The sequence below is a fragment of the Enhydra lutris genome, unplaced genomic scaffold (genome assembly GCF_002288905.1).
Source record: "Enhydra lutris kenyoni isolate GAN:26980312 unplaced genomic scaffold, ASM228890v2 scaffoldscaffold10, whole genome shotgun sequence".
Taxonomy (NCBI): domain Eukaryota; kingdom Metazoa; phylum Chordata; class Mammalia; order Carnivora; family Mustelidae; genus Enhydra; species Enhydra lutris.
In genome coordinates this window covers 11,416,492-11,443,994 of record NW_019154094.1, presented here as the reverse complement: position 1 = coordinate 11,443,994, position 27,503 = coordinate 11,416,492, and the positions used below count along the sequence as shown (strand labels likewise).

At 50.5% G+C, this 27,503-nt stretch overlaps 1 protein-coding gene across 3 annotated transcripts in view; it reads right to left on the bottom strand.

Moving 5' to 3' along the window:
* Positions 1–27,503, bottom strand: part of LOC111143738 (calcium voltage-gated channel subunit alpha1 D) — a 299,470-nt gene that overhangs the window by 73,161 nt on the left and 198,806 nt on the right. For 2 of the 3 annotated variants that reach the window (XM_022497561.1, XM_022497562.1), the window contains exons 10-19: positions 14,685–14,772; positions 13,325–13,351; positions 9,914–10,074; positions 8,759–8,984; positions 8,415–8,622; positions 5,690–5,810; positions 2,621–2,735; positions 2,179–2,248; positions 1,232–1,298; positions 341–488 (exon numbers count right to left, since the gene is read on the bottom strand). In XM_022497561.1, coding sequence (XP_022353269.1) covers positions 341–488; positions 1,232–1,298; positions 2,179–2,248; positions 2,621–2,735; positions 5,690–5,810; positions 8,415–8,622; positions 8,759–8,984; positions 9,914–10,074; positions 13,325–13,351; positions 14,685–14,772 — 1,231 coding nt within the window. Of the gene's footprint in view, positions 1–340; positions 489–1,231; positions 1,299–2,178; positions 2,249–2,620; positions 2,736–5,689; positions 5,811–8,414; positions 8,623–8,758; positions 8,985–9,913; positions 10,075–13,324; positions 13,352–14,361; positions 14,422–14,684; positions 14,773–27,503 lie in introns of all 3 variants that reach the window. The other variant, XM_022497560.1, reaches the window with a different exon arrangement.

The window sequence follows — 27,503 nt, the reverse complement described above, 5'->3', positions numbered from 1 at the left end:
AACACTTCACGGGTGACAACCCATGGACACCTGAGCCGTGGGCTCTGGCCAGCACAGGGGCCAAAGGGGAGGAGAATCTGGAAGGGCGCTTGTCCCAGGGGCTGGTCATGCTCCTAAAAGCACCTCCATCCAGGAACAGGACAGCCAGGAAGAGACAAAGGCAAGGCTGGAGGAAGACAGGGGTCAGAGACGACCCAGGGACTCCAACACATAGGCACAAAAGGGGGATGGGAACCACCCTCTTACAGCCCATCTCCAGCAAACCTCCCCCCAACCCCCAAGCAATCTGCAGGGTAACAGGGAGACACAGCAGCAATGAAATTAGAAACTGGGTATTTACGGGTTGGTCTTGCTCAGAATGAAGAACGCACTCCCTTCAGGAATGGGGGCGATTTTCTCTTTCATGTTCAACTCTGAGATTCTGCGAGGACGGGGGCCAGCAGGGACCTCAGGTTCATCCTCCTCCTCCTCCTCTTCCTCTTCCCCTACTTTAAATGAGACACCTTTTGTACAGGCATGAAATAATGATCGCATTTGGGGCTGAATGACTGTTTGCCATTTCACACGGAGAGTAAACATTCACATCTATCAGCTTACATTGAATCAAAACCCTTCTGAATACGGACTGAGTGCATTGGGGGTGCCGAGAAGTGTGCCTGTCTGTGACTGAGTGCGGTTCTGGGAAGGAGGTTCCTAGCAGTTCCAGGTCTGAGCGCAGGCAGAAGGTAATCTGCCGTGGGACTGTCACTGCCAACCCGCCAGCCCTCACTGTTTCCCCAGTAGCCTGGCTCCACTTCAGGCTGAAAAACTGTGTGTGAGACTTCAAGCCACACAGTACCATCACCCGCCACACCCCATCCCCTGCAGTCCCTGCTACTTCGCCAATAAGAGCACCAGCCGATGTGAAAGGGTCAGGTGAGCAGTGCTAATGGTAGGAATGGCTGGTTGCCCCCTAGAGAGATTTCCCAGAAGAGGGGCTTGCCTGGATCCACTCTCATTTTCTCTCCCCACCTAGAACTGGGGTTACATAAGCTACCTGCGTGACCAAAAAAAAAAAAAAAACAAGGCTAACTGTTCCGCAAGGGGCCTGGACCCATGGTCTCAGTAGCCTCCCCGCCCACCAGCACGCCAGCTGGCCTGGCCAGCCACAGACTGAGCCCCTGATCACGGCATGGTAGCAAAGCCACATCACCCATGAATGAGAGCCTGTCACTGGCCTCTGCAACCGTACCTGGCACATCACAAGGTGGGTAGGGGTCCTTGTCTTCATCCTCTTCTCGATAGTCATCAATTGTAACCTAGGGGATGACAGAGAGGTCTTGGGAGGAGGGGAGACTCTGACTTCAATGCACTGCAGAGGACCCAGGTGAAGACTCAGCCCTGCCGTTCAGCACAGAGAGAGACGCTCTCTCCAATGTGCACACGGACAGGTGTCCCCAGGGATGACTCTACTTCAGACAGAGCTCTGAGGGCAGAGGAGGAGAAAACGAGTATAACCCCTACCCAGCCGTGGCTGGCAGCACCATCCACGCCCCCCTCTACCCAGCACTGTCCTGCACACTGCATGGTAACCGCACAGCAGATTCCTGTCTCCCTGCTAGGATGCGAGCTCCATGCACGCAGGGACCTCGTTGGTCTTCTTCGTTGCTGAGCTCCAGTATCTGCCACACAGTAACTGCTCAAGAACAAGTAACCACTTATGGAACAAACAAATGAATGAAAAATCCAGAGCTGTCACGAGTGGGATGAAATTTGACACTATAGCCCCGAGCACCCAGATCCCCGATCCCAAGATTCCCCCTGGAGGCAGACATCTATTAACAATCCTCAATTTTAACCTCCAATGAGAAGATACTGACAAGGTCAGGTCTGATGACACAATTCCAATAAAGAAAAAAAATAAGTGGTCCCCCCAGTCAAATACTTATCATGCTAGTTATCATCTGATGAAACACTGATTAATCACCAGCGAGCTGCCTAAATTCACTCAGAATTTCTAATTTCTAAATTCACTCACTTCCCAGGGGGCTGGGAAGCCAGTGTCTATAATGGTGTGCCACACTCTCACCCACCAGAACATCACACAGGATACTTCTCATGGTATAAATGGTACATTTACGATGAGATCAACAGATTCATTTTGAAACAAAAAGCAGAGAACTGTTGCGGGATGTATACCTTATTATCACTGTTGGCTATCTGGTTGACTTCTGGTTTGTTGTTCTTTTTATTCTCCAGGCTCTCTTTTCTACAGAGAAAAGAACACGAGAAACCGAATAACCGTATTGCTATGCACAAAAATGTTAATCCAGATTCGGAATCCACAGTGGCCTGATGAAGGACAGAATTTAACCGCAAACAACTAACAGCAAGAACATAGCACAACCCACACTCAGAGCTTCCCGTTCCCCTCGGTGCACTGGGTTCATTACACAGATCACCTTATTAAAATTCTCCGGTGAGAGCTCATCAGCACCAAACGCATCATTTATTTTATGACACCAAAATTAACCACAGGGATTCTTTAAGCATGGGACCACGTGACTCCTACTCTTAGCTCTAAGGGAAGGAGAGCCCGGGTTCTGCCCAAGATTTCATCCTCGGGTGAAAATACGATTACCTGGCAATCTTTTTCCTTTCCTTCTCTTCGGCTTCCTCCTTCTGGGCAGTATTCAAACTTTCAGCGTCAGCCAGATTGTCTACAGCAATGGCCAAGAAGACGTTCAGTAGGATATCTAGTTTGAACATATTAAGGGAACAACACAATTTCTAAATGCAACTACTGGTGGTCGACGATGGCAACGTCACACCCCTCTGTGCTCTGGAAGACTGGTAACAGGTGACTGTCCCCTGAGCGCTGTATTCATTTGGTAAGACCAGAAGGCCAGAGCCTGCTTAAAAAAATGAAACCAAACCAACAAAACAAAACACCCCAGAAACTTGTAGAAGACAGTCTGGAAAGAATCAAAATTAAGATCCACCTAAAATGCATGAATACCTACAAACTTCAACATTTCCTTTTATAGGCACGTGTGTGTGTGTGCTTGCACCAACACGTGGGTCTGTACACAGATGTATTCCCAGCTATCATACACACTGCATGAAACAATCCATTCCATGAACATGGTGTTGTTATGTGTTTTGCATTTTGCTTTGTGCATTTTGTTTCTTTTAAAACACACATGTACCTATAACATATATATCCAGCACATGCTTTCCCAAATAGACCCTTTTAAAGGCTACACGTTATTCAAGATGATGACTGCACAAAGCAGTCTGAGTCTTTCTCATCTGAAATGGTCTTGAGAGTCTGCGGATACTCATTCATTCATTCCCCCCACAAACGCTGATGTACTGCCAGATGGTGCCCACCTGTTCTTTTGAATGGCCCCACTATTGCTATATCTTTGACTGTGGTGGTTGCATTTTATTTTTTCAGATCCTAAAAAGTCAGGTGACTGAACAAGCTATCAGGTTTTTGGCTCTTACTATATAATGTTATATGTGTGGTTTCCTGTGATAGAAAAAAAAAAGTAATTCTGAACAAGTTTCCTAAATCTCCTGGAAGATGCCTGTTTCCTATTCACCAGTAGTTAAGTATATTTTTGAGAAGCACAGGGATCAGAGGGACGTAAGTCAAGATGGCTCCTTCTGGGACGATGCTTTCTCCCTGGCTGATGCACGGTCATCTGCGTGCAAGACTATGGGAGCCCAGAAACCCCAGGCCCTGTGCAATCTGAAACCTCAGCTGGGTAACACAAGTGTAACCTAACAAGAGACTGATGTGACATAGCTTCCGGGGGATATCATGCTTGATGAATCTATTCAAGTCTTTAAAGAGGATAGAAACATGAATAAGTTGTATTAAAACTTTCAAAAGGCCTTTGGTATGTTAGACTATGCATTAAGCAGAGCCGTAATGAGCCCAAGGAAGCAGTCCATCTTGGGCTGGGTGAGGGCTTGGTAACCCAAGCTCCCCTCTGATACACACGGGACAATGGTGACTCAGGTAGGGATCAGTGCAGGACTAACTGTATGGAGAATTCCTACCAATGATCTCAGTGAAGAAATCATGTATCCTTAGTCTTGCAAGGACACCAGACTCTTCTGAGTATTGGAAGGCACATCCAGAGTAATAAACCACAAGAAAGTCTTGCAAGTTTGTAACAGACTGTTTCCAAGAGCAGACACCCATCATCTGTATTGAGAGGCATTACCCAGACCCTCTCAAATAGTGGTGGGGTCTGGAATTCATTCGGAAAAATCCGAGTGCCTCCAGCATGCCGCAGACTGTGCTGGGTGCTAGGGACATGATGGACCAGAGCCCCTACTCTCATGTAGCATCTATTCTAGTTGGGGAAGACAGAACATAAACTACTTAAGCATTTCAGAGAGCCATACATGTATTACAAAAGAAACAAAACACACAACATGTAACAAGAATGAGTGTGGCCAGGGAATACTTCTCCACAGACCTAAAGCTGGTATAGTGCTCTGGCCCCAAGGGTCCGCAGTGGAACGTACAATAAGAAACACTGACCATTCCTTTAACAAGCATTTACCAAGGGCCGACTGTGTGTGAACCACAGAGATGTGAATACAAAGAAGAGACCCCTGACTCGAGAAGTTTACTGTTGAGCTGGCGGGACAGAGAAGCCCCCATCCCAAATCCAGTAGGATCTGGCCCCCCATGTGCGGTGGGAGCTATAAGGATAAACTGGGTAGGAGAGCTCACCTGTAGGCAGGGGGTGTTTGAGCTGCCTGAGGGATTAGTGGGGTTTCTAGGTATTGTCCTTAGAAGTTTGCCCTGGGGCTTCTGCCCAGAAGGCAACTCAGTAATGAACCAGAGAAGATTAAGGGGGAAACAGCTAAAGGAATCTGGGGCTTCTTAGGAGAAGAATCCAGATAGGATTCTTTAAAATAAAACAGTGAAGACCAAGAGGAGGTGTGTACATATTTGTACAAACGCTCTTTCATCAAACCCTCAGCCAGGGTCCCATATGCCAGGTCTATGCCAGTCAGAGAGATCAGAGAGAGAGAGAGAGAGAGAAGACACAACCAAAAGTTACAGGGTCCTAAAGCGTCTGATCGAAGGAAAGAGAGATTGTAAGTTCCAGAAGTCTAGAGTTAGGGACTGCCTCTTGCCAGGGAAAAGGAATAAAAGGAATCAGAAAGGAGTTCAGAGCCTAACAGCAGTCAGCCAGTGGAGACTTGATCCCAGAGATGTACAGATCAGCAAACCCAAATCGGGCCCGGGGAGCTTATGTCAAGCCACCGACAGTGGGTCTCCACTGCTTAGGAAAGGTCTCAAGAGACACAGATGTACCCCTAACCTCCCAAGCATGATGGCATGGAAGACAACTTGGCTCTGCCCTAAGTCTTCTCTTGGGACCTGCACAGGAGCTCGGCCACCGAGCTGGGTGACAACAGGAACAGTCCACACGTGGTCCCATGCTCCTTTCCCCAGCTTGCTCGTTCCTCAGAGCCTACTGGGACTCTGACCCCACTCTGCCATCCCAGTGACAGTGAAGGAAGCAGATACTGGAGCTAACAAGGCAAAAGCATTCACCTCCCCACCCCAACGGCCGCCACCACCACCGCCCACTGGCCACCACCACCAGGGAAGTTTGGACAGGGAGAAACAAAACAAGATGGTGAGGACAAAGCCCCAGCCCAGCTTGAAGGATACAGTTACCACAAATGAAGAGGATGATGAAGTAGATGCAGACGATCATCCCCGACGAGGAGGGGCCGCCGTAGGCCATGATGCCGTCATACATCACAGCGTTCCAGTCTTCCCCTGTCAGGATCTAAGAGGCCAAAACCACGGTCAGCCCACACACACGCAGCAGGACCGCAGCTCCCCACGGCCCGCCGGAGCCCCCTGGGGGCCGCCCAAATCGGGTTCTAGCTGCCTTTCACTGTGCTCAACAAATACTTCAGGTAGAATTTTCAAAACGCTGTTTTCAATTACACAAACCAGGAGTTAATGCTTCACGTGAAAATAAAGCAACACTACATATAAGACTTACTTGGTCTCGGATGACGCCCCAGGTCTGCACCCCCACCCCGAGAGCATGCTGTTGACAGATCTCTCTCCAGAACCCCTATGCACGTGAGCACTCAGACACCCTCCCAGAGGAAAGAGGTAGTTGATGTCTTCTCAGACTTATTAAACATAAAGCATATCATACTTTATGAATTTTCTGCATTTGCCTTTTCCCCCCCCACTCAAAATATACTCTAGAGATCCCATGTCAGTAAGTGCGATCAGTCCTTTCAATGGCTGCCTATGATCCCACATGGTTCCTCTACACTGGAAATGGAGAATTAGACACCTGAATTTGTAGAGGCAGGGAATTCCAACTGACCCATGTGAATTTACAAACTGCCCAGCAAGTAGATACTAATAACTCCCTGAAATTTCACATGGAAACTTCTCTACTGATGATATAACTCAGTCTATCCTGGAGGTAGGATCAGGCAAAACTAAACAGCATTTTAAAAAGATACTACCTAAAAAAATAACAGTAATAAGTAAATATAAATAAACCAGACTCTCTTCCAGAGAGAGAAAGTCCATCTGCACCAGACTCTTTAAGAAATAAAACTGTCACGGCTCACAACCCAACAGAAGTATGGGCGAATGATTTCAAAAGATAAAGCAAATTCCCAGGAAAGGAACCTCGTGGCTCTTAGTCACATAAGAAGACATTCGGGTTTACTCCTGATAACAGAAAGAGGCATTAAAGCTACAAGACATCATCTTCGCCTGTCAGACAACCACCCAGCAGTCTGAACACCCACTACTTTGAGGAGCACGCAGGCAACAGTATCAGCGTCAAAATTGGACACATACCCTTCAAAACAGCGATTCCACTTCTGGGAAGTTTACCCCATACACCTACGCTCCCACACGTGCCCATGGTGTGTGTTCAAGGTCACCCACTGAGCTGAGGCCGGACACAATGAAATTCTCTTCGGCTAGGGACTGGCTACGGAATTAGGGGACATCCACACCACAGAATTTATGCAGAATCGAAAAGTAGGAGGCAAACTCATATGGACCATTAAGACAGATTCTTAAGGACACTTGAAATAGTGAGAAGCTGGAAAATGGCAGGTAAAATGAGCTACCATCTACATCATAGTACATTTACTGGGAGGGAGGCTGGTAGGTAAGTTCACTGATTTACACCCATGAGCAAATGTATCTCAAAGAATACATAGAAACTAATCAAGGGTGGTTGCTCCCCAAAGAAGAAATTGGTGACTGGGTGGGAAGGAGACTCATTTGTTACTTTATATCCTTTTGTAAACATCTGAATTTTGTGCCGTACACACAGGTACTACCAAAAACTACCACCACCATACAGGTTTCTTTGAAAGAAAACAGAAAAAATAACTAATCAGTGGCTAAAAATAAGTGTAACCCCCTCCCCCAAAATTATATTTCAAAAAAGTATAGCCTATAAAAGGGAGAGTAATTCTATTCACCTCAAAATGAACAAGTAGAAATGAAACTTACAGATCATTCCTTCTAGTCTCTGGGTTTATTTTTTTTTTCCCTACAAAGGACAGTGACTTCCCAAGGTCACAAAGCTGAGCATGGCTACAGCCAGGAGGGGACCTCGATGTCTGTAATCCCTCCCACCAGGCAGCTTTCTGCCTCCTAGGCAGGACTCCGGGCCTCACAGACCTCATGTGTGAAAAGCAACAAGGGCAGATGGGTCTTTAAAATGTATCTGCCACTCTCTGTTTAAGGAAAGGTTTGAGCTCCCAACATAGGAAGAGGGGGTTTAGAATGCCTCGGCTTAACGCCAGGTGGGGCGTGGAGGCTCATGTCCTGAGTGCGGGGCCATTTATACACCTGCCATCATCCCTCTGTCTCAGCCTCATCACCTGCACAGGCCCCCCTGGCACGGACCCGTTAGAGCCTACCACCCCCCTCCTTCTTACATGGCAGAAGGGAGAAGCAAGGAGGTGGAAAGCTGTCACAACTCTCTTATCACCCTGATTCCTCTGACTACACAAAGCACGAGGGCTTTTAGAATCCACCTCTTTGCACACATCTGTTCGAGCCCAGGATCACAAAACTGTCCTGCAATCAAAAATTCACAAAGAACGGAAAGAGGATCTTAGAGCCTATCTCCCCAAAACCTTGGAAACCTCACAAAATCAGACAGATGTGTTTGGCTTATTATCCTGCCGCGTATCTGGTGGTCTTAAAAAAACATGAAATCACGCCACCTGAATAGCCGGAGTCGGGTGCGTGACAATCCACGTCAGGGGCACAAGAGCTGTCAGAGCATTACTGGGGCAGAGGTCTCTAATCCCAGCAGAATCATCTTGTCTTTTCCCCAGAGGCAAAGGGACAAGGCAACATCTCCCACAGCCTCCTCACGAGGGCTCACCTGGAATACCGTTAGAAGGGCTTGCGGGAAATTGTCAAAGGTGCTCCGCTTGGTTTGTGTTTCGTCGAAATTAAACTTGCCACCAAACAGCTGCATCCCAAGCAAGGAAAAGATGATGATGAAGAGAAAAAGCAGAAGCAGTAGCGAAGCAATGGACTTCATGGAGTTTAACAAGGAGGCCACTAAGTTGCTCAGGGAAGTCCAGTGCCTACAAGTCAAGATGGGGGGGGGGGTTGAGTACACAACGCCCACGGGACACAGCAGACATTGCGGGGCTGGGCTGCCGCTGCTCATCACACCACCCCAGCCGGAAAACACCTGCCACGAGGTACACGCCCTCTCACCTGGTCACCTTGAAAATCCTCAAGAGGCGCACACAGCGAAACACAGAGATCCCCAGGGGAGACATGATTTCCAGCTCCACCAAGATGGTCTCGGTGATCCCACCGCACACCACGAAGCAGTCAAACCGGTTAAAGAGAGAAACGAAATACGCCTGGAGACCCAAGCTATACATTTTCACCAGCATCTCGCAGGTGAACAGAGCCAGGAGGACTTTGTTAGCGATATCTGGAAAGACAGAGGGCCTCCTCATGGGTGTGGCTCAGACCCCCCCGCCCGCGCCAACTTCCCCCCAACCAGTCTCTGCTGGAAACGCCCCAGCGCCTTGCCCCGGTTTTCGCGACGGCCCCCATTAAAGACACTGGGCACCATGTTTATGGTCTGTGAGCTGCTTCTAGTCCCGCTTCTGCTACCACCTAGATGTGGGACTCTGGAGAAGTCCCTTGAGTTCCCTGTGCCCCAGTTTCATGACTATAAAATGGGGGGGGGGGCAGCTGACCACACCATCTCTGAGGCTTTCCAGCCCTACGAGCCTGTGATTCTGCATTTACACCAGCGTATTATATTTTGTGTTTCAGTGGTCCCAGAAAAGCCAGTCTGGTCTTGCTTAGGGCACCATGACATGAGAAGCAGTTGTCCATCAAGGTGGCTTCTAACCACAGAGAACAGCACCCAGCAGGCTGGAGAGCTGGACAGAAATAGAGCCTCCCCATGGATCACAACAGACCAACTCAGAACAGGCTGTCTCTGGGGATGAGCTCCAGTCTGGCACCAGTGGGGAGCAGGGCTTCCGGGTAGAGGGGCAATAACCACTTGCCAAGAATACCATATGGGAAAATACAGCTGCCAGAGGGGACAGGGAGAAGGGACATGAGGTCCCTTCCAACTGCAAGATTCCCTGTCCCTAGGCTGTCATAGGGTTAAGACAAGGAGATGCTCTGGCATCAGCCGGCCCCAGCACACCATGTGGGCTGTGGGCCCCCCCCTCCCCGCAAACTCTGGGTACAGCCTGGATTTGGACGGTTCCTCGGTCTTCCAGTACCCCTGTTAATGTCCCGTCACTACACACAGATCAGCTAAGACAGAACTGCAGCCGGACAGCCTCAGGAAGCCCTAATTTTGAATCAGAACGAAAAGAACACAGCCTCTGCTCGCACCTTGAATCTGCGTCAGCCAGTCGGGCTGGTTGTAGTGCTCAGAGGAAATGGTTAAGGTGTTGAGGAACACCAGGACAATAACCAGCCAGTAAAACGTGACAGACTTCACAGCAGCCCGACATCTTCTGCGATTGAAGCGGTTCCAGCGGCGCCAGCGGCGGCTGCAAAGAAGCAAACGTGACTGTGAACGGCAGATGCGGCCTCTGAATGTCCAACCGACGTCACGGGGACGTTAGCGGTCTTTAACTCTGAGGACCCAGATCAGGGGGATGCAGGAGGGAAAGGTGAGAACACACAGCATAGGAATGATGTTGGTCTTTAAATACAACTTTTAACGTGTAATCTTGACCGGATCGTGCTATCAGTTTCCTACCTACAGCTTTAGACGACTCCATAAGCTGCCATGCACCGTCCTCAAACCAGCTAGAAACATCTAGATATTCACAGATTCGTCGACAGATGCAAAGTGGAGCCTGTACACAGATACACAATTTACATTCCCACCGTACGGTACATGGATCTGTTCAGACTGCGGGTGCGGAGAGCCGTTTGGCTTCTCGTGCACATCTCTTGCGGCATCTCGATCATCATACGGAATCTATCAGGCAGCAAAGTGCTCCAACCCCAGTTTTCCTTTTAGGGAAACTTCTGGTCCTTTCTTAAATCCGGGAGGTTTCTCTGGAGCCTGGCAGACTTGTCAAAGCCGAGTAGGACATGAGTCTTCATTCTGAGTCATCAGGTGCCCTTTCTAACTAGTGATGCTCAAAATATACCTTCAGGAGAAGAGCCAATATTGAATTGTGTTTTCATACAAATAAAATGAGCCGAGCCAGACAGACAAGTACCGTGTCCTCTACTGACTTTCAGTTCCGGTGATGAGGGTAAGTATTCCCCCCGCTTAGCCTGCTCCCCCACCGTGGGAAACGTTCCCTGCCTCAGGATGGATTGGTGAAGTGGGTCCTGGGAAAAGGCCAATCGAGGGGCGATGTCAGCCCTGTGCAGGCTGTGCTCATGGATGGGGGGTGGTGGGCACGTCCTCTAGGGGCCTGAGACAGAGCAATACCCTGGCTGCCTCCTAGCTGCAGCCGTGGCTGACCCAGCTGCGTTGCTACACTGAAAGCACCGTAACCCAGGGACGGGGCAAAGAAAGACTTGGGCCCACTCTTCAACAAGAGAAGGGCACTTTGTTCTTGCTATGTGGTTTCCAGAGGTAACGGGCTGGAAACACGACGACCAGTGTAGAAAAATCCCACCAAGGATGCTGAAGCCCACCCCCGAGGCTGGGTTTCCCCTGGGATGCATACTTCAGTACACACAAGCAAGGTGGTCTGAAAAAGGACTCACGTTGGGTCAATTTATGCTGTCGTGACAAGGCTCCGGTGTCTCCCAAATCCTAGAGGCCCGCTGCCTCAACCCCAGCAGCCCTGCAGCACTCTCCATCCTACCCTTCATGGGGATCCAGATACTGGGTCTATGGAGGTGAAGAAGGTGCACTGTCCCGGGACCTCTTCCCTTGAAAAGCATGCAAGGGTGGGGCAAATAATTACCAATCCCTACTCAGTGCTCCTCTCAGTGTGGGCTGGCTCTAGATAAGAGGGTAAGAGTTCTCCAGGGGGCAGACCGGGGCGGGGGGAGAATCCATCCACAGGAGACTGCATGGCCCAGGGGATTGAGGTGGGAAGAAAGAGAGCTTGGTGAAAACAGACAGCGGTCCAGTATAGCCACAGAGTGGGGAGGGTAGGAGGGGTATCAAAAGATCAGGCCAGTGAGCGAGCCAGGGGCCAAATGATGAAGGAATTTATATGCCATCTGGCAAATAGGGAGTCATGGAAGGGTTTCCGGTTGTTCTTTTTAAATAAGTCAGGTTTGTTGAGATACAATCGACATGTGGTAACTACTAATATTTAGGTACAGGGTTTCTAACCACCACCTCAGTCAAGAGGTCGAATATTTCCATCACTCAAAGGACTTTCCTTTATAAGAGTTAACCCATCCTCACCTCAGCCCCTGACAACTACTGATCTGCTTTTTGTTCCTATCGTTTTGTTTTATCCAGAATGCCCTATAATAGAGCTTTCTGAGACTGGCTCCTTTCACTTAGCAAAAGTACTCTCCAGGCTCATTTGTGCTGTTGCATCTATCAGCAGTTTTCTCCTTATTGCTGCACATCCTTCCACCACATGAATGAACTACAATTTGTCTGCCTCTTCACCATCGGATGGACGCTGGTATTATTTACAGTTTTCAGCAATTGTATACAAAGCAGCTATCAACTCATATAAAAATTTCTCATGCAAGCATATACCTTCATTTTATATGAATACGTCAGAAGTGGGATCGCTGGGTCATGCGATAAACATATGTTTAACTTTCCAAGAAACGGCCAAGTTGTTTTTAAAATGGCCATGCCAGTCACCATGCAGGAATGGGTGGGAATTCCTGCTGATCTGCATCCTTGTCAGAACTCGGTATTGTCATATTTTAAAATTTGACCCATAGGTGTGAAAAACGATCTAAAAGGTATGCAGCGGTGTCTCACTGTGATTTTGATTTACATTTTTCTAGTGACCAATGGTCACTCCATGTACTTCTTTGCCATTCCCTATCTCTTTTTGGTGACATGCCTGTTGAAATCTAATGACCATTTTTAAAATTGTTTTCTTATTACTCACATTGTATTTACATAGTCTTCTTTTTATATAGTGGATACTAGTCCTTTTTATCAAATGTTTTGCAAATTTTTTTTTCTTCTGGTCTGAAGCTTATCGACTCATATGGCCAGTGTTTTGGGTGCTGTATCCAAGAAGAAACCTTTGCCCAGCCCAAGGTCACAAAGACGTTGTAGGTTTTCTTCTAGAACATTTTTAATTTCAGGTTTTATATTTACTTCCACGTCCATTTCAAGGTACTTTTTTTATATAATGATAAAATGTCATTTTTAGTTGAAAAATAACATTTACATGGAAAAGTACACAAATCACAGGTACAGGTTCAATGAGATTTTAGCAACTAAACACGTAACCTGCATCTAGAGCAATGAACAGAATATCACTACCATCTCAGAACACCTCTCGAACCTCCTTCTCTATAGAGGACTTTTAGGCAGAAAAGTGACAAGAAGTATGTTTCTTTGAGAAATGACTCATTGTTGGGGGGGATATGAAAGACTGATTAGTGACAAGAAGTTTTTCATTGTTGTGTCTCATTGGTTTGTTTTGGGGCAAAATCTTTAGCATCTGCTACGTTGCTCTCCAAGGCAGGTCTAAATATTGACTGTACAGACTGCTCTTTGATAGGAATGTCCTTGCCCACAGAGTAAAAATCAAGTCTAAAACAACTCCATGTAGAATAGAGAAGTGAGAAAGTAAAACACCACCACGCAGGCTTAGGGAAAAAATAGAAGATACTGACCTGAGCTTGGATTTTGAGATGGCTTGGCTGTGAGAAAGACAAAATGAAGAGGATTTCTGTTAGGAAGGCTTGAGCAGACTCTCCTGGTCACTTCAGCTGAGAGATCAGAAAAGCCATGCACAGAAGCCTGGGCTCAGCATCCCCAGCTCCCCCAGTGAGCCAGCAGGGGTGAGAGCAGAGCAGGAGAAGAGGCATTGTCAGGGCCAGGCAGGCCAGGCTGACACCGTCCAGGGGTCCAGGGTCAAAGCAAGAGAAGACTCTTAGCCAGCGCCCCTGCGCAGCCCTGTCAGGGGCTCCCCTGACCTCACTTCCCCAGAATGAAGTCAATGGGGCCTCCCCTGCTCGCATCTCAGCCACTCTGCTGCTACAGCAAAAAGAGCACTGGACTAGGAGTCCCAGCTCTGCTGTTCAACAACTGCATGGGTTTGGGCAAGCAGCACACCTGGTTGAGCCTCAGTGTTCTCATCTGTAAAATGAGGAAGACGAACCCATCCCCCCGCCTACTTCACAATGTTGTAGGGAGGGCAGAGCGAGACAACAGAGGCAGATTCACTTCTTAAACAGCTGAGCGCTCTGCCCCAAACACAACATTTTTATTAATCACTGCCAAGATGATCAAACTCTCTTAAAACACCGCCTCTACTTTACAGAGATAAGACCTAAGGGATACCAGCGGGAAGCAAATGAAACCAAACTGCATGGGCTCCCCAAAGCAGGCAGGACTCTGCACATAGAACATCGCTGGTCCCCGCTGGGGACCAGATCATCTAGACAGAAGCCAACAGGGGTAGAGGGGAAGGTGGATGTGGTGGCGCACTCCGCTGTTAGGAGAGGGTGGTGCAGGACGCAGGAAACAAGTGCCGTAAGCAAAGGAGGGCAGCCCTTCCGGGGCCAGCTGCCACACAGGAGGTGGACGGAACCCGCCAGGGAAGGGAAACTGAAATATGCAGCACATTCTGTCAGCCACAGTGCCACACAAGCTCTTCGTCAAAGCACCGATGCCAACACCAGACCGGGAGGAGAATCAGGCCTGTTACCCCCACCGCCGACACCCAGAGGGCCCAGCCTTGGCCGTGCCTCTTCTTTTCCACCAGCACCTAGTGGACACAGTGGAATTGCCGGGTTACCTGGCATGCCCTGCTGCAGGCTCCGCCTCGGAAGGACGGGCTGCTCCAGGGGGAAGAGGCATGTGAAATGCTGGGGGTCTGGAGGCCTGGGAAGGGAGGGGAGGGGGACCAAGGGGTCCAGGGTGAGCCCACCCACCCCTCGTGCGTTGAGGCCTGGCCCGGGATGCCTGCCCCACAGGTGCTCCTCTAAGAAGAGAGGAGGCAACAGGAGGGCAAGTGGCCTCCACACTCACCAGAGACTGCCACAGCCGCCTTGGTTCTCGCCTCCGCCACTTACGTTCTCCGTGTTCACCGACTCCGTCTCGCTGGTGGGCATGCTGGCTGCGGGGAGAAGACAAGGCTTTAACTGGCACGCTGGAGGTGCTGCATGCCCAGGTGTGGGCCTGCTGTGGATCACTGCCTCCAGGCAGGCCCTCTGGGAGCCCAGGAGGAGGGCGAGGAAGAGTGAGAGGCCAGGCACCTCCATGGTGGAGTCTGTTTCCGTGATGTGCCAATCTGCCGAGAAAGCCCCCGGAGCACCCTCCCCTCCCCAACAGGAGGAAGCTCTGTCCATTCCGACTGTCCCTAGGGCAAAGAAGTCTAGGGGCCAAACTGAATCCAGTCACTGTGCCTGGGACCAGCTTACTGTCTTGACTTCCAGGAGAGGACTGAGAGGCCACCAGAACTCAGAGTGACATCTTCGCTGGTCCCAACTGCTTCTCTCTAGAAAATCTGTGACTAGACCAGGACTTGATACATGAATTCTTATCATAAATATACAGAAGGAGAAGAGGCAATGGATGCAGGAGAACATGAAGGTACCACGCACACAATCTTTTTAAAAATTTAAGAACTCTACTCATTATTAGCTAATTGGTCTGCTCAGTTCCCCTGAGCTTCTGAAGACAGTATGCAGAAGGGTCTTTCCACACCGGCCAGAACTAGAGCAAAAAGGAAGTACAGTCTTATGGGTAGAAGGTTTTCTCCCAACCGGTGACCAGCGGGCAAGCCTGACCATGGTCTCAGTGTCACCAGGGTCTCTGGGCATGTCTGACCCCTCTGCAGCCGGACCCTGAGCAGAGGAGGTGCACCGACTATGTTGGGAGGCCCAGAGAACCACCGTCGGGCATGCGGACATTATTTCTCATCCACCTGATTCAACCCTATCAGCATCCTAAGCAGGGGTTGGAGCTGGGTCACGAAGGAGAGGGAGGGCATGAAACATTGCACCTGCGGTGGAAAGCCCACAGATTTCCATGAACTACAAAATGAGCCACCTCGGGGATCCATGCAAGGAGTTCTGGAAACCTGCAGTAAGGAATAATGAATTCTGCCCTGGGGTTCAGCGAGGGGGGTCACTGAAGATAGAAATAGGGGGGAAATCACCCAACTACATGCACTTCTTTGCCTGATGCATCCCTTTGAACTGTAGCAACCATCTTTCTAGAATCTGTGGTATCAACAGGAAGGCCTTCCCCCTGTGCGCTCTGCCGATACAGCTCCTCTTAGCAAGGATGGCTCCACTTCGATCTGCAAAAGCTGGTAGTGGTTCTGTGGTGCCATAGGAGGTCCTGAGGACCCCAGGCACACGGCCCAGAGGAGCTGGGTTCATGACCTCTGTGCTGTGTCTGCAGGTCTGTGGGCCCTGCTCAGGCCAGGGACACTGTGAATGACCAGGATAAAGGTGGGCCTGACCCAGGAGACCCAGAGAGCAGAGAAACAGCTCTTCTTCTTCTTTTTTTTTTTTTTTTAAAGATTTTATTTATTTATTTGACAGAGATCACAAGTAGGCAGAGAGGTAGGCAGAGAGAGAGGAAGGGAAGCAGGCTCCCTGCTGAGCAGAGAGCCCGATGCGGGGCTCGATCCCAGGACCCTGGGATCATGACCTGAGCTGAAGACAGAGGCTTTAACCCACTGAGCCACCCGGGTACCCCAGAAACAGCTCTTCTGAGGGCACCAGAGAGTCCTTTCCCCGCTGTGGGCATCCAAGACACAGCGCCTGCCCAGGTGGGAGTCCACAGCTGTGACCGGAAGCATTTAAGCAAAGGCAGCAAAGGTACAACGAGCAAAACAACAGACCCACATCACACTACTGGTATTCTCTTAGAATAACCTTTCTTCCTCAAGTCAAAACAAACCAACTACAAACTTTGATTCACTTTTTTATGACTCTATGCAAAAAACAAAACAAAAAAACAGACAAAAATAAATAACCTAAAAAACACACACAACCCAACCACAGAAAAATCTTGAACAAAAGCTCCATAAAGATACACACACACACACACACACACACACACACACACACACACAAGCACAAAGCTGCTCAGGCAATCCTTTTCTCCATGACTGACTTGAAAAGATGAAAATGTTATAAAATCCAATGAAGTTCATTGCTATGGGCTCCTCCCATAGGTCACCCTTGTCTTAGATGACAAAGAAAATCACAGTGGGACACTCCTACAGATATGACCGTGAGTCATCTCTGTGGAACAGAAGTTTTTCTTGTCACTTTCTTGTCACTTTCTGTCACTACTAAGGGGACAGAAATTGAGAGCATGTGACCTGGGGCAGGAGTGGGGGTCCGTGGTGTGGGGGGGGAGCAGTTAGCGTTTGACTGGGCTGGGCACAGTCAAACCTCACTGCGGACTATAGTGTCCCACGCGGAGAGCAGCGGTGCTAACTATGCAGTCTCGAGGGCCACTTCTGCCTCTCACCAGTTCTACCACCAATCACCCTACGACTGTATTCTTTCCAAAAGAGCAAACTTCTTCCAAACAGGCTCAGTCTTTGTGGCTTTTCAGCCTCTGCGGCCACGTCCCAGGATAAGAGCAATGCGCCTGCTGCACATGATTCTTAAAGCTTCTTTTCTCCAACCGTCTGATCAAAGCAGATAAATTACACCCTGTCTGGGGGGGGGGGCATTTTGCATTTCTGGCTCCACGCCAGCTATTAGTGACAGAAATGTACTAGCTGGTCCCTGGACATGAGAACCAAGTGGGTAAAAAGATAAGAAATAAAGGCGAACTCCCTAGATAGAAACCAAGAGAGGTTAATGGTGTGGCACAATGTCAGGGCTGCACGGATGGAGAGAAGTTTCCCTGCCCCCTAGGTGGACTCCATCCTTTGGGAGCTAAGAACGGATGCTCAGGTCGGCCAGATCCCAGTTTAACACCCCCACACCCACCCCAGTGGCTGAACTTCTCCAAAACTCCATTTTCTCCTCTGGGGCTATTGGCAGAACTGAGTGAGACAGAACACATGGTGGGTTTTCCCCATAGTCCTGGGTCATTCTGTGTGGGTCCACAGGGTTGGGCATTTGGTGAGGCTCAGATATGAGAGCTGTCACCTCAAGAAAGTTCTCTTGGAGCCTCCTGGACGCAAAGGGACACTCTGGTGCACGGCCCAAACCCAGGGTCCCGTTGCTGTGACCGTGCTTACAGAGAGACCCCTAGTGTGAACAGTCTTCCGCACACCTGAGTCAGCTTTGGCTTCCATTCTTGGTTTGTAACTTTTCTATCTCGAACGAGTCATTTCTGTCTGATGGTGCCTGCTGTAGAGATAGCAACTTTTCGGTCTTAATGGTTAGATATGGAGAGCACCATGGTCCCATAATAAACAACCGATTCCGGAATGACATCAACCAGAGCTGAGGAGGCGGGGAGGGGGAGGAAGAGCACAGTGACTGTGCTAGAATTGGGTGACCTCATTTGGTCCCAGAAATGGACCATGATCCAGTCGCTTCACCCGTGCAGAGGAACCTGGCTCTGATGGGGCCCTGGCAGCCCTTCTCTCTGCTCCAGCCTCTCCCTCCCAGTCACATGGGAGCGTTTCCTTTCCCCATGGTATGGAGACCACACCACAGGCAAAAGGAGCTCATTTGTACATTAGCATTTCACCCTTCCCTCGTACTGGGCATTCATTTTTTTTTTTTTTAAGATTTCATTTATTTATTTGAGAGAGAGACAGTGAGAGAGAGCATGAGCAAGGAGAAGGTCAGAGGGAGAAGACTCCCCATGGAGCTGGGAGCCTGATGTGGGACTCGATTCCGGGACTCCGGGATCATGACCCGAGCCGAAGGCAGTCGTCCAACCAACTGAGCCACCCAGGCGTCTCGCATTCATTATTTTTTAATGCTAAAAAATTGACAAATTCACTTCACTTCGTCCTAATGGGACTTCAGCTGTGTTTTCACTGTCAAGACAGGAGGATCACAGACTATTAGAACTGGAAGAGGCCTCTGAGATCACACGGAGCAGCTCTGCGATTTCACAGATCAGAGACCTGGTCAACTTGCCTTGGGATGCACAGCTCAGGTGTGAGAAAGTTCTCCAGCTTCCCAGCTGGCCGTGCCCCCTGTGCCCGCAGGGTGTGCTCAGATATACTGGGATACGTTTTGGTATCAGTACATGTTGACATGTATATTGGTATGCCCTTAAAAAATCATACTTAATTTACTTACATATGCTGGTACATGTTGGGATATGGTGGTAGATCCTCAGAATGCCACACGTTAAAAGTTCCAAAGCCAATCAAGCCTACTGTCCATCAGCCTGGTTTGCTGTCCTGATGACCTCAGTTAACCCCCAGAAACCTGGTATACAGCCAGACCGGCTCCAGGAGACCACCCCAGCAGAGAAAGAGAGAGAATGAAGGTCAAGTCGCCGTGGTGACTATTGGGACTTTACGAAAATCCACGTAAGTAGGCCCATGGGGAAATTCCTGGAACACATGCCCTTTCCCCAACTGGCTGCCACAGCCTCACGGCTGCCCTGTGTGCAGGGGGAGCACCTTGTCCCCTTCGGGACGGAGTCAACAGTAATTGCTGACAAGCGCTGGGCTGGTTAGGGATGCAGGTGGAGCCCAGCCCCCCACCCCCGCCCCAAGTCCCACCACGCCCTCTAGAGGCAGAAGTAAGCCAAGGGGCCATCTGCAGGCAGAGCAGCTGTAAATCCTTTCCCTCACACATTCCAGGGAACTCGGGGAGCTTTAGAGCAAGTTTTCTTTTTTTTTTTTTTAAGATTATTTATTTATTTATTTGACAGGCAGAAATGACAAGTAGGCAGAGAGGCAGGCAGAGAGGCAGAGAGAGAGAGAGAGAGAGAGAGAGAGAGAGAGGAGGAAGCAGGCTCCCCGCTGAGCAGAGAGCCCGATGCGGGGACTCGATCCCAGGACCCGGGGATCATGACCTGAGCCGAAGGCAGAGGCTTTAAAAATTCAAGTTTTAAAACTATTCCCAGAATCTGGGGTGAAACCAGGTATTAGGGCCAGCCTATACCTAGAATGGGGTGCTGACGTGCACTGCAACCTGCCTGCTGAAAACCTGGGGAAGTGCAGGCCCAGGCTTCGCGAGCTTTCCCAGGTGCTGCCATCTCCAAGAGCTGCAGGCCAGACCCTGAGGCTTCAATGTGGGCGCACTGAGCAAAGGACATGACGGCTGCTGCCGGGGAGGAGGGGAGGGCAGACAGCAGCCCGGCAGATGAAAGCTACCTTGGCCTCGGCGGAGCGAGGCGGGGGGGGGGGGGGGGGGACTTGGAGCTCTCTAGGGAGGGCATGCCATGCTGTTGCTAAGATCTGCTGCTGGGCCCGGATGCCATTATGGGCAATGCCTCACAAAATACGGTGGGAAAACACACGGTTTCTCAGGCCAGCACAACTAGCTAGCATTTCATGGATGGGAGTGTGCGTGCCCATGGTGCGTGCGTGGTGAATGGGTCTGCATGTGGGTTGAAACAGGCAGCCCCAAAATTATGTTCACTATTAACAGGCACAGCATCACAGAGGCTACTCGGGTCAAAAGACACAAAGAGGAATGTCAGAGAAGCTGGGCCTTTGTCAGTAGTAATGTGGGGACAAGTCCTTTCCCTTTCCCTCCCTGGGCTTCGTTGATTAATCTAGGACATGAGCTGTTGGGTGACATTATCTGTAAGACCCATGTACCTCTGACCTGCTTGAACTGCTCTAAAGAGGAAACACCCACAGGCTGTGTGGTTTCACCAGTGCCAGGTGGCTTTCCCTTGCCGTTCCCCAGCTCAGCGCAGAGAGCAGGGAAGGAGCAGTGTTGTGAAGCCCCTGCGCAGTGCCCCTCAGGAGGGCCGCCAGGAACCAGGAAGCCCACTCAGGAGAAGCGTTCCCAAGTCTCCTCCAGGCAGAGCCACTGGGGAAGGGAGCACCCCCTTTCACCCCCCACTCCCCGAGAGTGCTCACACGCCACTGGAGCCCGGGGACCCATGCCAGCTGAGCCCGGAACACCCCAGCCTCCTTCTTGAGCCTGGCACACCAAACAGCCTCCTTCACAGATGTCCTGGGCTTCTGGGAGCCTCGCGCCCCTGTTCTCCACAGGACAGGCACCCTTGCACGGTCAGGGATGCCTCTCCAAATCTGCCTCCAACCCTTCTCATGCCTCCCTCTCAACGGGAGGGGGCAGGAGGCTGGACAGCTGAGCAGTGACAGTCATGGCTGCCTTCTTGGGAACAGCAGATCCGAAGCTAAGATCTCCTGGGTTTTTTATCTTATTTTCCTGACAAGCATGTGAAGTGCCATGACATCCCCTGAAGGAATTTGCCTGTGCCGGCTAGTAGTGACACGCTTAGCCGTCACAAGGTAACAGACTGGTTGCTGTGAAGAAGCCAGCCTCTTCTTGGGGAATGTGGGTCAAGGCCAGACCAAGGTTTCTGTGTTAGAGCAAGAATGATGCCCTGGCAAGAATTACTTCTGCGTGACTAATGACACGAGGAATGCCGCACCCCCACTAGGGCCCTCCCCACCCCCAGCCTCATCCAGGGCCTTTGTTAGGGTGTCTGGGTATCTCAGTCAATAAAAGACCTCCCGCACTCAAAACGGAAAGTTTCCTGAAAATATGAGGCTTCTTCCTCTCCCCATATGCCTCAGAAAGCTACCAAATATCCTCAAAAAATCACACGGTGCGAGCCCCTGCTCAGGACAACAGGCATCTACATGACCAAGGGGAGGACTCTTTTCTTCTGGAGACAGAACTCTCATCTTCTCACAGTAATGCCCCAGAGCCTAGGCCCTCTGTCAGTCTTTGGAAATGCTTTTGTGTTACCTCAGCGACAGTATGTCCTGCTTACCTGACGCCCGTTCTTCCTGCAGAGGCCTCCAGGGGCTGTACCAAGGCCAGCTCTTTCCATAAGCCTCTGCACACACTAAGCCTGTCTGAGCCAGCCCCAGGCCCCCAGGCCCTAAGTGGATGCCCCTACTCCCCTCCCCCAACCACACAGGTTCCCTCTCTTCTCAGGCCCACAGTGCGCTCTCCAGAGGCCGGGGGCGAGGTGGGGGGGGCGGGGGGGAGCTTATGTCTGATACTCTCTGTTCTCATCTGCTCCAAAAGCCTTCAGTCCGACCACCTGTGGCTTGTTCCAATTCCTAAACCCTACGAGCTCAACGTTTCCATGACAACGTCCCCATCCCGTATGGGCTCTCATATGCAAAACCCCAAGTGTCCTACTTGGTAGTAGCAGAGGCTACTACCAAGAAAACAGTGCCATGTGTCCCCTCTGTTCCCTTGGCTGCTGGCTTTGTGGCCCTATTTACAGTCAAAGAGACTCTTCCTCCAGAGTCGTCTGACCAGGGCCGACCTCGGGGGCAGCAACCAGGTAAACCATACAGTGTGCACGGGCAGGGGGCTACACCGCTGTAAGGCTACAGTGGTGGCCTGGCAAGGACAGGACCCCAGCCGTCTGCCTTAACCGCCCTGCACGCGGATGGTCCTGACGTGGACCCCAGGGCTTCCAGCGAGGGTCTGCGTGTAACATTCATTTTACAGCAGAGCTCGAAAACGAACGGTGCCCTCACATTAGCCCTCTCCTCCTCCCCGCTCACAAAGGCAAGTGCCCCCCACCCCCGTCCCCGCCCTTCATCCTTGAAGTCTATTTTTAACTTCATTCTTGAAACTGGCACTACGAGCTCTAGTATGTCCCGGGCAAACCAGCCCGAGGGTGAAAAACCAGCAGGCCCTGTGAAAAATGTAATCTGGAAAATCAAAATCAATCAAATAGCAACACTGGAATTTCTAAACAGTTTAGATGAAAAAGCATCATTGGGGAAAAGTGTTTAAGAAGTCTTCCAGTCTAAGAATATTCATGCTGAATTAAATAAATGTTCTGAGTGGGTTCAGCTGCTTCTTTAAAAGGTATAGTTCAAACAAAAAGGAAACTGCAATGCTGTCTTGGCAAAACCACACAGTTGGGGTAAAGACAAGAAGAAAATAACATGACCAAAGTTCAGAGGAATCAAGCGGTTAAAACATAGGCGTCTGACAAACACACCACACCAGCACACACATGCACATCACACCAGGCCTATGTGCAAGGAGAAGGCTCCAGAAGCCTTGGGAGAGGAGTCTCCCAACTGGAATTCACCCCCGGTCATTTACCGTGATCTTTAGCCCTGTGTTGGCGAAAGCAGCAAAACTTCCTTTTCTTCTTATCCTCTTTTAGCAGGTCGGCCACCGTGACTCCTTCAGGTGGAACACAGGCAATGTCATTATGACTCTGTAGAGGGCAGCAGGAGCAACGCAAACAGGGCCCTAGGCCCAGAGAGACGGCTGTAGCCTCCGGCTCTGATATGCGAAACCTCAAGCATCCTCCTACTTGGACATCTATAGATCAGGGTCTGAGCAGTGGAGGGGAGGAGCGCTTTCTGCAGCGAGGGTACCTGTCCCAAATAACCAACCAACCAGCCAACCAACCACACCACCAGAAACAAGGCTTCCCAGGGTTTGGCCACCCCACCAAGAAGGGCGTTCGGGAGAGGGCATTCAGCCACGGCCAGGAGTCCCGGGTGCTGACCAGCTGGGCAGTCTGGCTGGTACCGCTATGTGGGAAGGACATGTGGGAGTTTACAAGGTGGGCTCTGGACTTGGACAAACCAGGTCTGATCTCAGCCCTGCCATTTCCCAACTGGATGAGCACAGACAGGTTACCTGCTTGTGCTAATCTGCTTACCTCAGGAAGTGGTAAACAGTAAATATAGTAACACAGGTGCTGGCAAGGTACAACACATACAATGGCCCTGTGGCCACTAGGTCACAAGAAGAATGATTCTACGGTCTCCAGCTCCCTCTGGCTCTGGGATAGGATATCACGATATTAGCCAGTGGGCTGATCTTCAGGGTGGGGCTCTGTGCTCAGGGAAAGGAGCTTCATGGGCAAGAGGGGAAGCAGAAGGAATGCCATGTGGGTAAGGACACAGGACATGGGCACTCGCGAGCATGATGGGTGGGAATGTAAATGGGTACCAATGGCAGGACACATTTCTAAAACGGGCATCCTCTCTGACCCAGCAAATCCCTTTCTGGCACTTTCTCCCACAAGACTGGGAGCATGCGTGTGCAGACCCAGGTGCACACATTTGCGGGGATTAATGGTGGCTCATCTGCAGATGAGCGAAACCTGCATTCAAACCCCAGTTGGCCATGTGACAGGCGTGGGACCCTGGGAAGCTATTTAACCCCTCTGTGTTTCAATTTCCCCATCATCTGTCAAGTGCTTGCCTCCCAGAGCCCTGGGAGGAATAATGGATTCACATACACCCCTGACCCTTAGAACAGCGTCTAATACACAGGAAGGCCCTGATAAATGAGGCATTCTTATTCCGTTTTCTTTTGTGAAACGCAGACTCACTGGACCACACTAGGTGCCCGCCACACAGTGGAGGACAGAAACAGACCCTGTTCCTACCTCCAGGAGCTCGCAGTCTGTGGCACATGGTTCAGTGAGAAAGGCAAGTGGCTGCGCCCCCCAAGCTCGATGATCTTAGGATGGGGACACGTGCGCAGGCTGCCCGTGAAAGCACATACGTTCCCACGTGCACCGGTGAGGTCGCAAAGAACAGGCCCCCAATGGCCCAGTCTCATTCTCTTATCCTTTATACACTTTGATATATGAATTCTTGGCAATAAGCAAATAATATTTTTGCAATTAAAATATATTAAAACTAAGCACACACAGCGTGACTTGGGGTTTACAAGCCTGGCTGGAGGGCCTTCACCTCATGTCCATGCCGGGGCGACCATCCCTGAGCCCGTCTCCTGCCAGCTCTTAGGAGACCCACCTAAGGTGGGCATCCGCTCCCCGTACCGCGAGCCCAGTGGGGGAGGGGTGTCTCCCAGCCGGCTGCAGCTCTGGGCCCACCTCCACCAGCTCTCCTGGTCAGAGGCACTCCCATCCACCTCCAGAAGCAGGGCAACCCTCTTGAAGCGTGCCACTCTAAGTGTTGCTGCTGTTTGCTAAATTTACAGCCATCAGAGGACTGTCTTGCATTCTGAATTTGCGCTCTGAGCTGGTTTAACTGTGATGAAAGCAGTTTGATAAGTCGCCTTTGGAAGACACAAGCTTTGAAACTGGACCAGCACATTTCCATGCTGGGAAACAGCTATATACCGTCCCTGGTTTCCTGCCCACCCCCAAATCAAACATCTCAGTAAAAGGCACACAAGTGGTTGCACGGGGAAGGGAGGTGACCAGCTGTGGCAACCTGGGGTATGGACACATGGTGGGGGGAGGGGCAGGGTCCTAACCAGCGGGGTGGGGCAGCCTCTGGGACCTCTGAGGAAGAGACCTCCTTGTGGGCAGTATGTATACCCTCTTACAGAGATCATTGAACATTAATAGTTCCCACAGCGAAACGGCCCTGCTTTTCTGGCCAGAATTTTAGAATGAGCTCCCTTTAAAACGATTTCATTATTTTTAATGCCTTTTTTTTTTTCTTAAAAAAAAAAAAAAAGACTAATCACTGACAATGAGAAGAGTTTAAAATAGAATTTTAGGCTTCCAGATTTTAATGGCCCTAGAAAAACGCCATTGTTAACAGAGAAGCAGCTGCATACGTCTAAAAAATCACTTTGAGATTTGGCAGGGTTTCTTAAGAAACTTGAGGCTCAGCAAAAAGTTAAATAAATTATCCTTGAAAATGTCCCAAATGCTTAGGAACTAACTTCCAAGGGAATTTTGTCCATTCAATTAACCATGTAACACCAGCTTCCTAACAGCAAATTTACAGAATGGACGTTTTCCATATTCCACGAATGCACAAAGCTAGAGCTACCAGCCACAGTAGCCAGCAGACAGCCCAGTTACGGCGCCGACTGCCTCTCCTTCTGTCTTCCTTCCAGTGGAAGACTGCGACAGTGTGATATTCGGTGTGATATCATTCAGGGGTTCCCAACCCCGGCTTCATGCGGGAACCTCCAGGAAGCAGTAGATCAAGCCATGCTTGGGTCCCACTGCACACAGACCAGTCTTCGTTGGGGTGGGGGAGGGTTACGGCACCAGGATGTCCGCGTTCCCCAGGTGACTGTCTTGTACAGCCAGAGGTGGGTACCGCAGGGGCAGACGGTGACGTTTAGCAGATCAGAGAGAAGAGATGAGATGTACGCATGCCCAAGCCCTGGATTTGGCATCTGCTCTCTGACAGCAAGCACAGACAAACCGCCAATGGACGTTGAGCCAGAAAGCTGTGCCTCGCTACCTTCAACATGACCAACCGGTCAACAGGTTTCTTTTCCATCAATACTTAGAACCTCACAGTCCCTGAACAGGAAAGTACAGGGACGTGGTCCTAAAAGGGGTCCTTAGCCTGAGGTTGGTTAGAGGTCTAGTAGGATCTGCGAGAATTGCTGTGTTTAGGTCAAGTTACCCTGTAGTCTGATAACGGCATCAGTACCAAGTACTCCTGTGGCTACAGTGACTCCTGCCACGAATCAAACTTTAATCCTCAAGACAACCTGTGGGCAAGTATCTTTTTCACCTTCTTGCAGTCAGGGAAATGGGGGCTCAGAGACATCGGGTCGTTTGCCTATCACTCAAGTCCAAATTCCGAGTCACAAAACTCAATGGCAGCCAGTTCCAGAGAAGGGACACCCACATGCTATTTAGCCCCACCTCCAAAGGCCCATGACATCTGCAATTCATGTTTCCTGAGGTCCCGCCTTTGCTTGTACAGCCTGAGGCTTGGCTATAGCAACGGCTTCCTGTCACACTGTCACCTAACTCCCCCATGCCTGGAAGGAACCTGTCTCAATCCCATCCAGGACCCAGCTGGAAAGGGCAGTCAGTGGCGAAAGCATCCCGAGGCAGCATGGATAAAGCCAGGATGCCCAGGAGTGCCCCATCCCGTCTCCCCAAAAAAATACAGGAGCAGGGTTGGGATGTTAAGAGTGTGGGCCTGGCTCTTACACACCCGGGAAGCACGTCGGCAATGGCCCTGCCCACGCAACACTGCTTACTACCAGGTGGCAGAGACCAGGCCTGGCGTGTGCGGGCGGTGAACCAACCACTGTCAGCTGGTGAGGGGATGATGCAGGCCTTATGGAAATCCTCTGTCCCCCTTGGGTTTCTTGCTGTGACAGGAAGAAGATGGATAGGAAGAAGAAGACAGCTCTCCTTGGCCAAAAGGTCTGGGCTGCCAGGAGTATATTCGAGGAGACCCACATCCTCATCGGGAGGAGACCTGGGGCTCTCATCATCGGTCGGTTAACTCCCTGCATGGTTCCCACAGCCTGAGATCTAGGACTTCCTTTCAGACCCTCATCACCCATGTCCTGGGAATCTGGTGGTTCAGGAGATCAGAGCCTCACTGTCCAGGAAAGCGTAGCACCTGGCCAAAGGAGCCTGGTAAAGGACAAGGGTACCCACAGAAGCATGTGCTCTTCAGGATCGAACATCCAGCTGGTTCCCAGGCTGAGCCACACAGCACCGTGCCCAGCACAAACCACAGGGACATGGTGCGGCGTTACCGGGTGAGGAGTCCTGGTTACAAAGTGAAGTCTGAGGATTGACAACTTTCAAAGGGTCGTTGTTTCTTTCCTTGATTATACTACTGAGCAAAGCGCTTCAGGGCTTACAACACTGATCACCTTCTGTACCTCGCTTATGCCATTTCTCCAGCCTAAGAAGTGCTCCCCTCTCCCCCGTGCCTTTGGAAGCCGCAGGCAGTACCTCCCTGGAGTTCAGCAGGAACGCCACCTCCTCCAGGGAGCCTCCCCTTGCATCCTTGTGCCCTTGCAACGATGTGCCCGTCGTTGCTTTGTTGTGCCCTTCAGGACACCCACA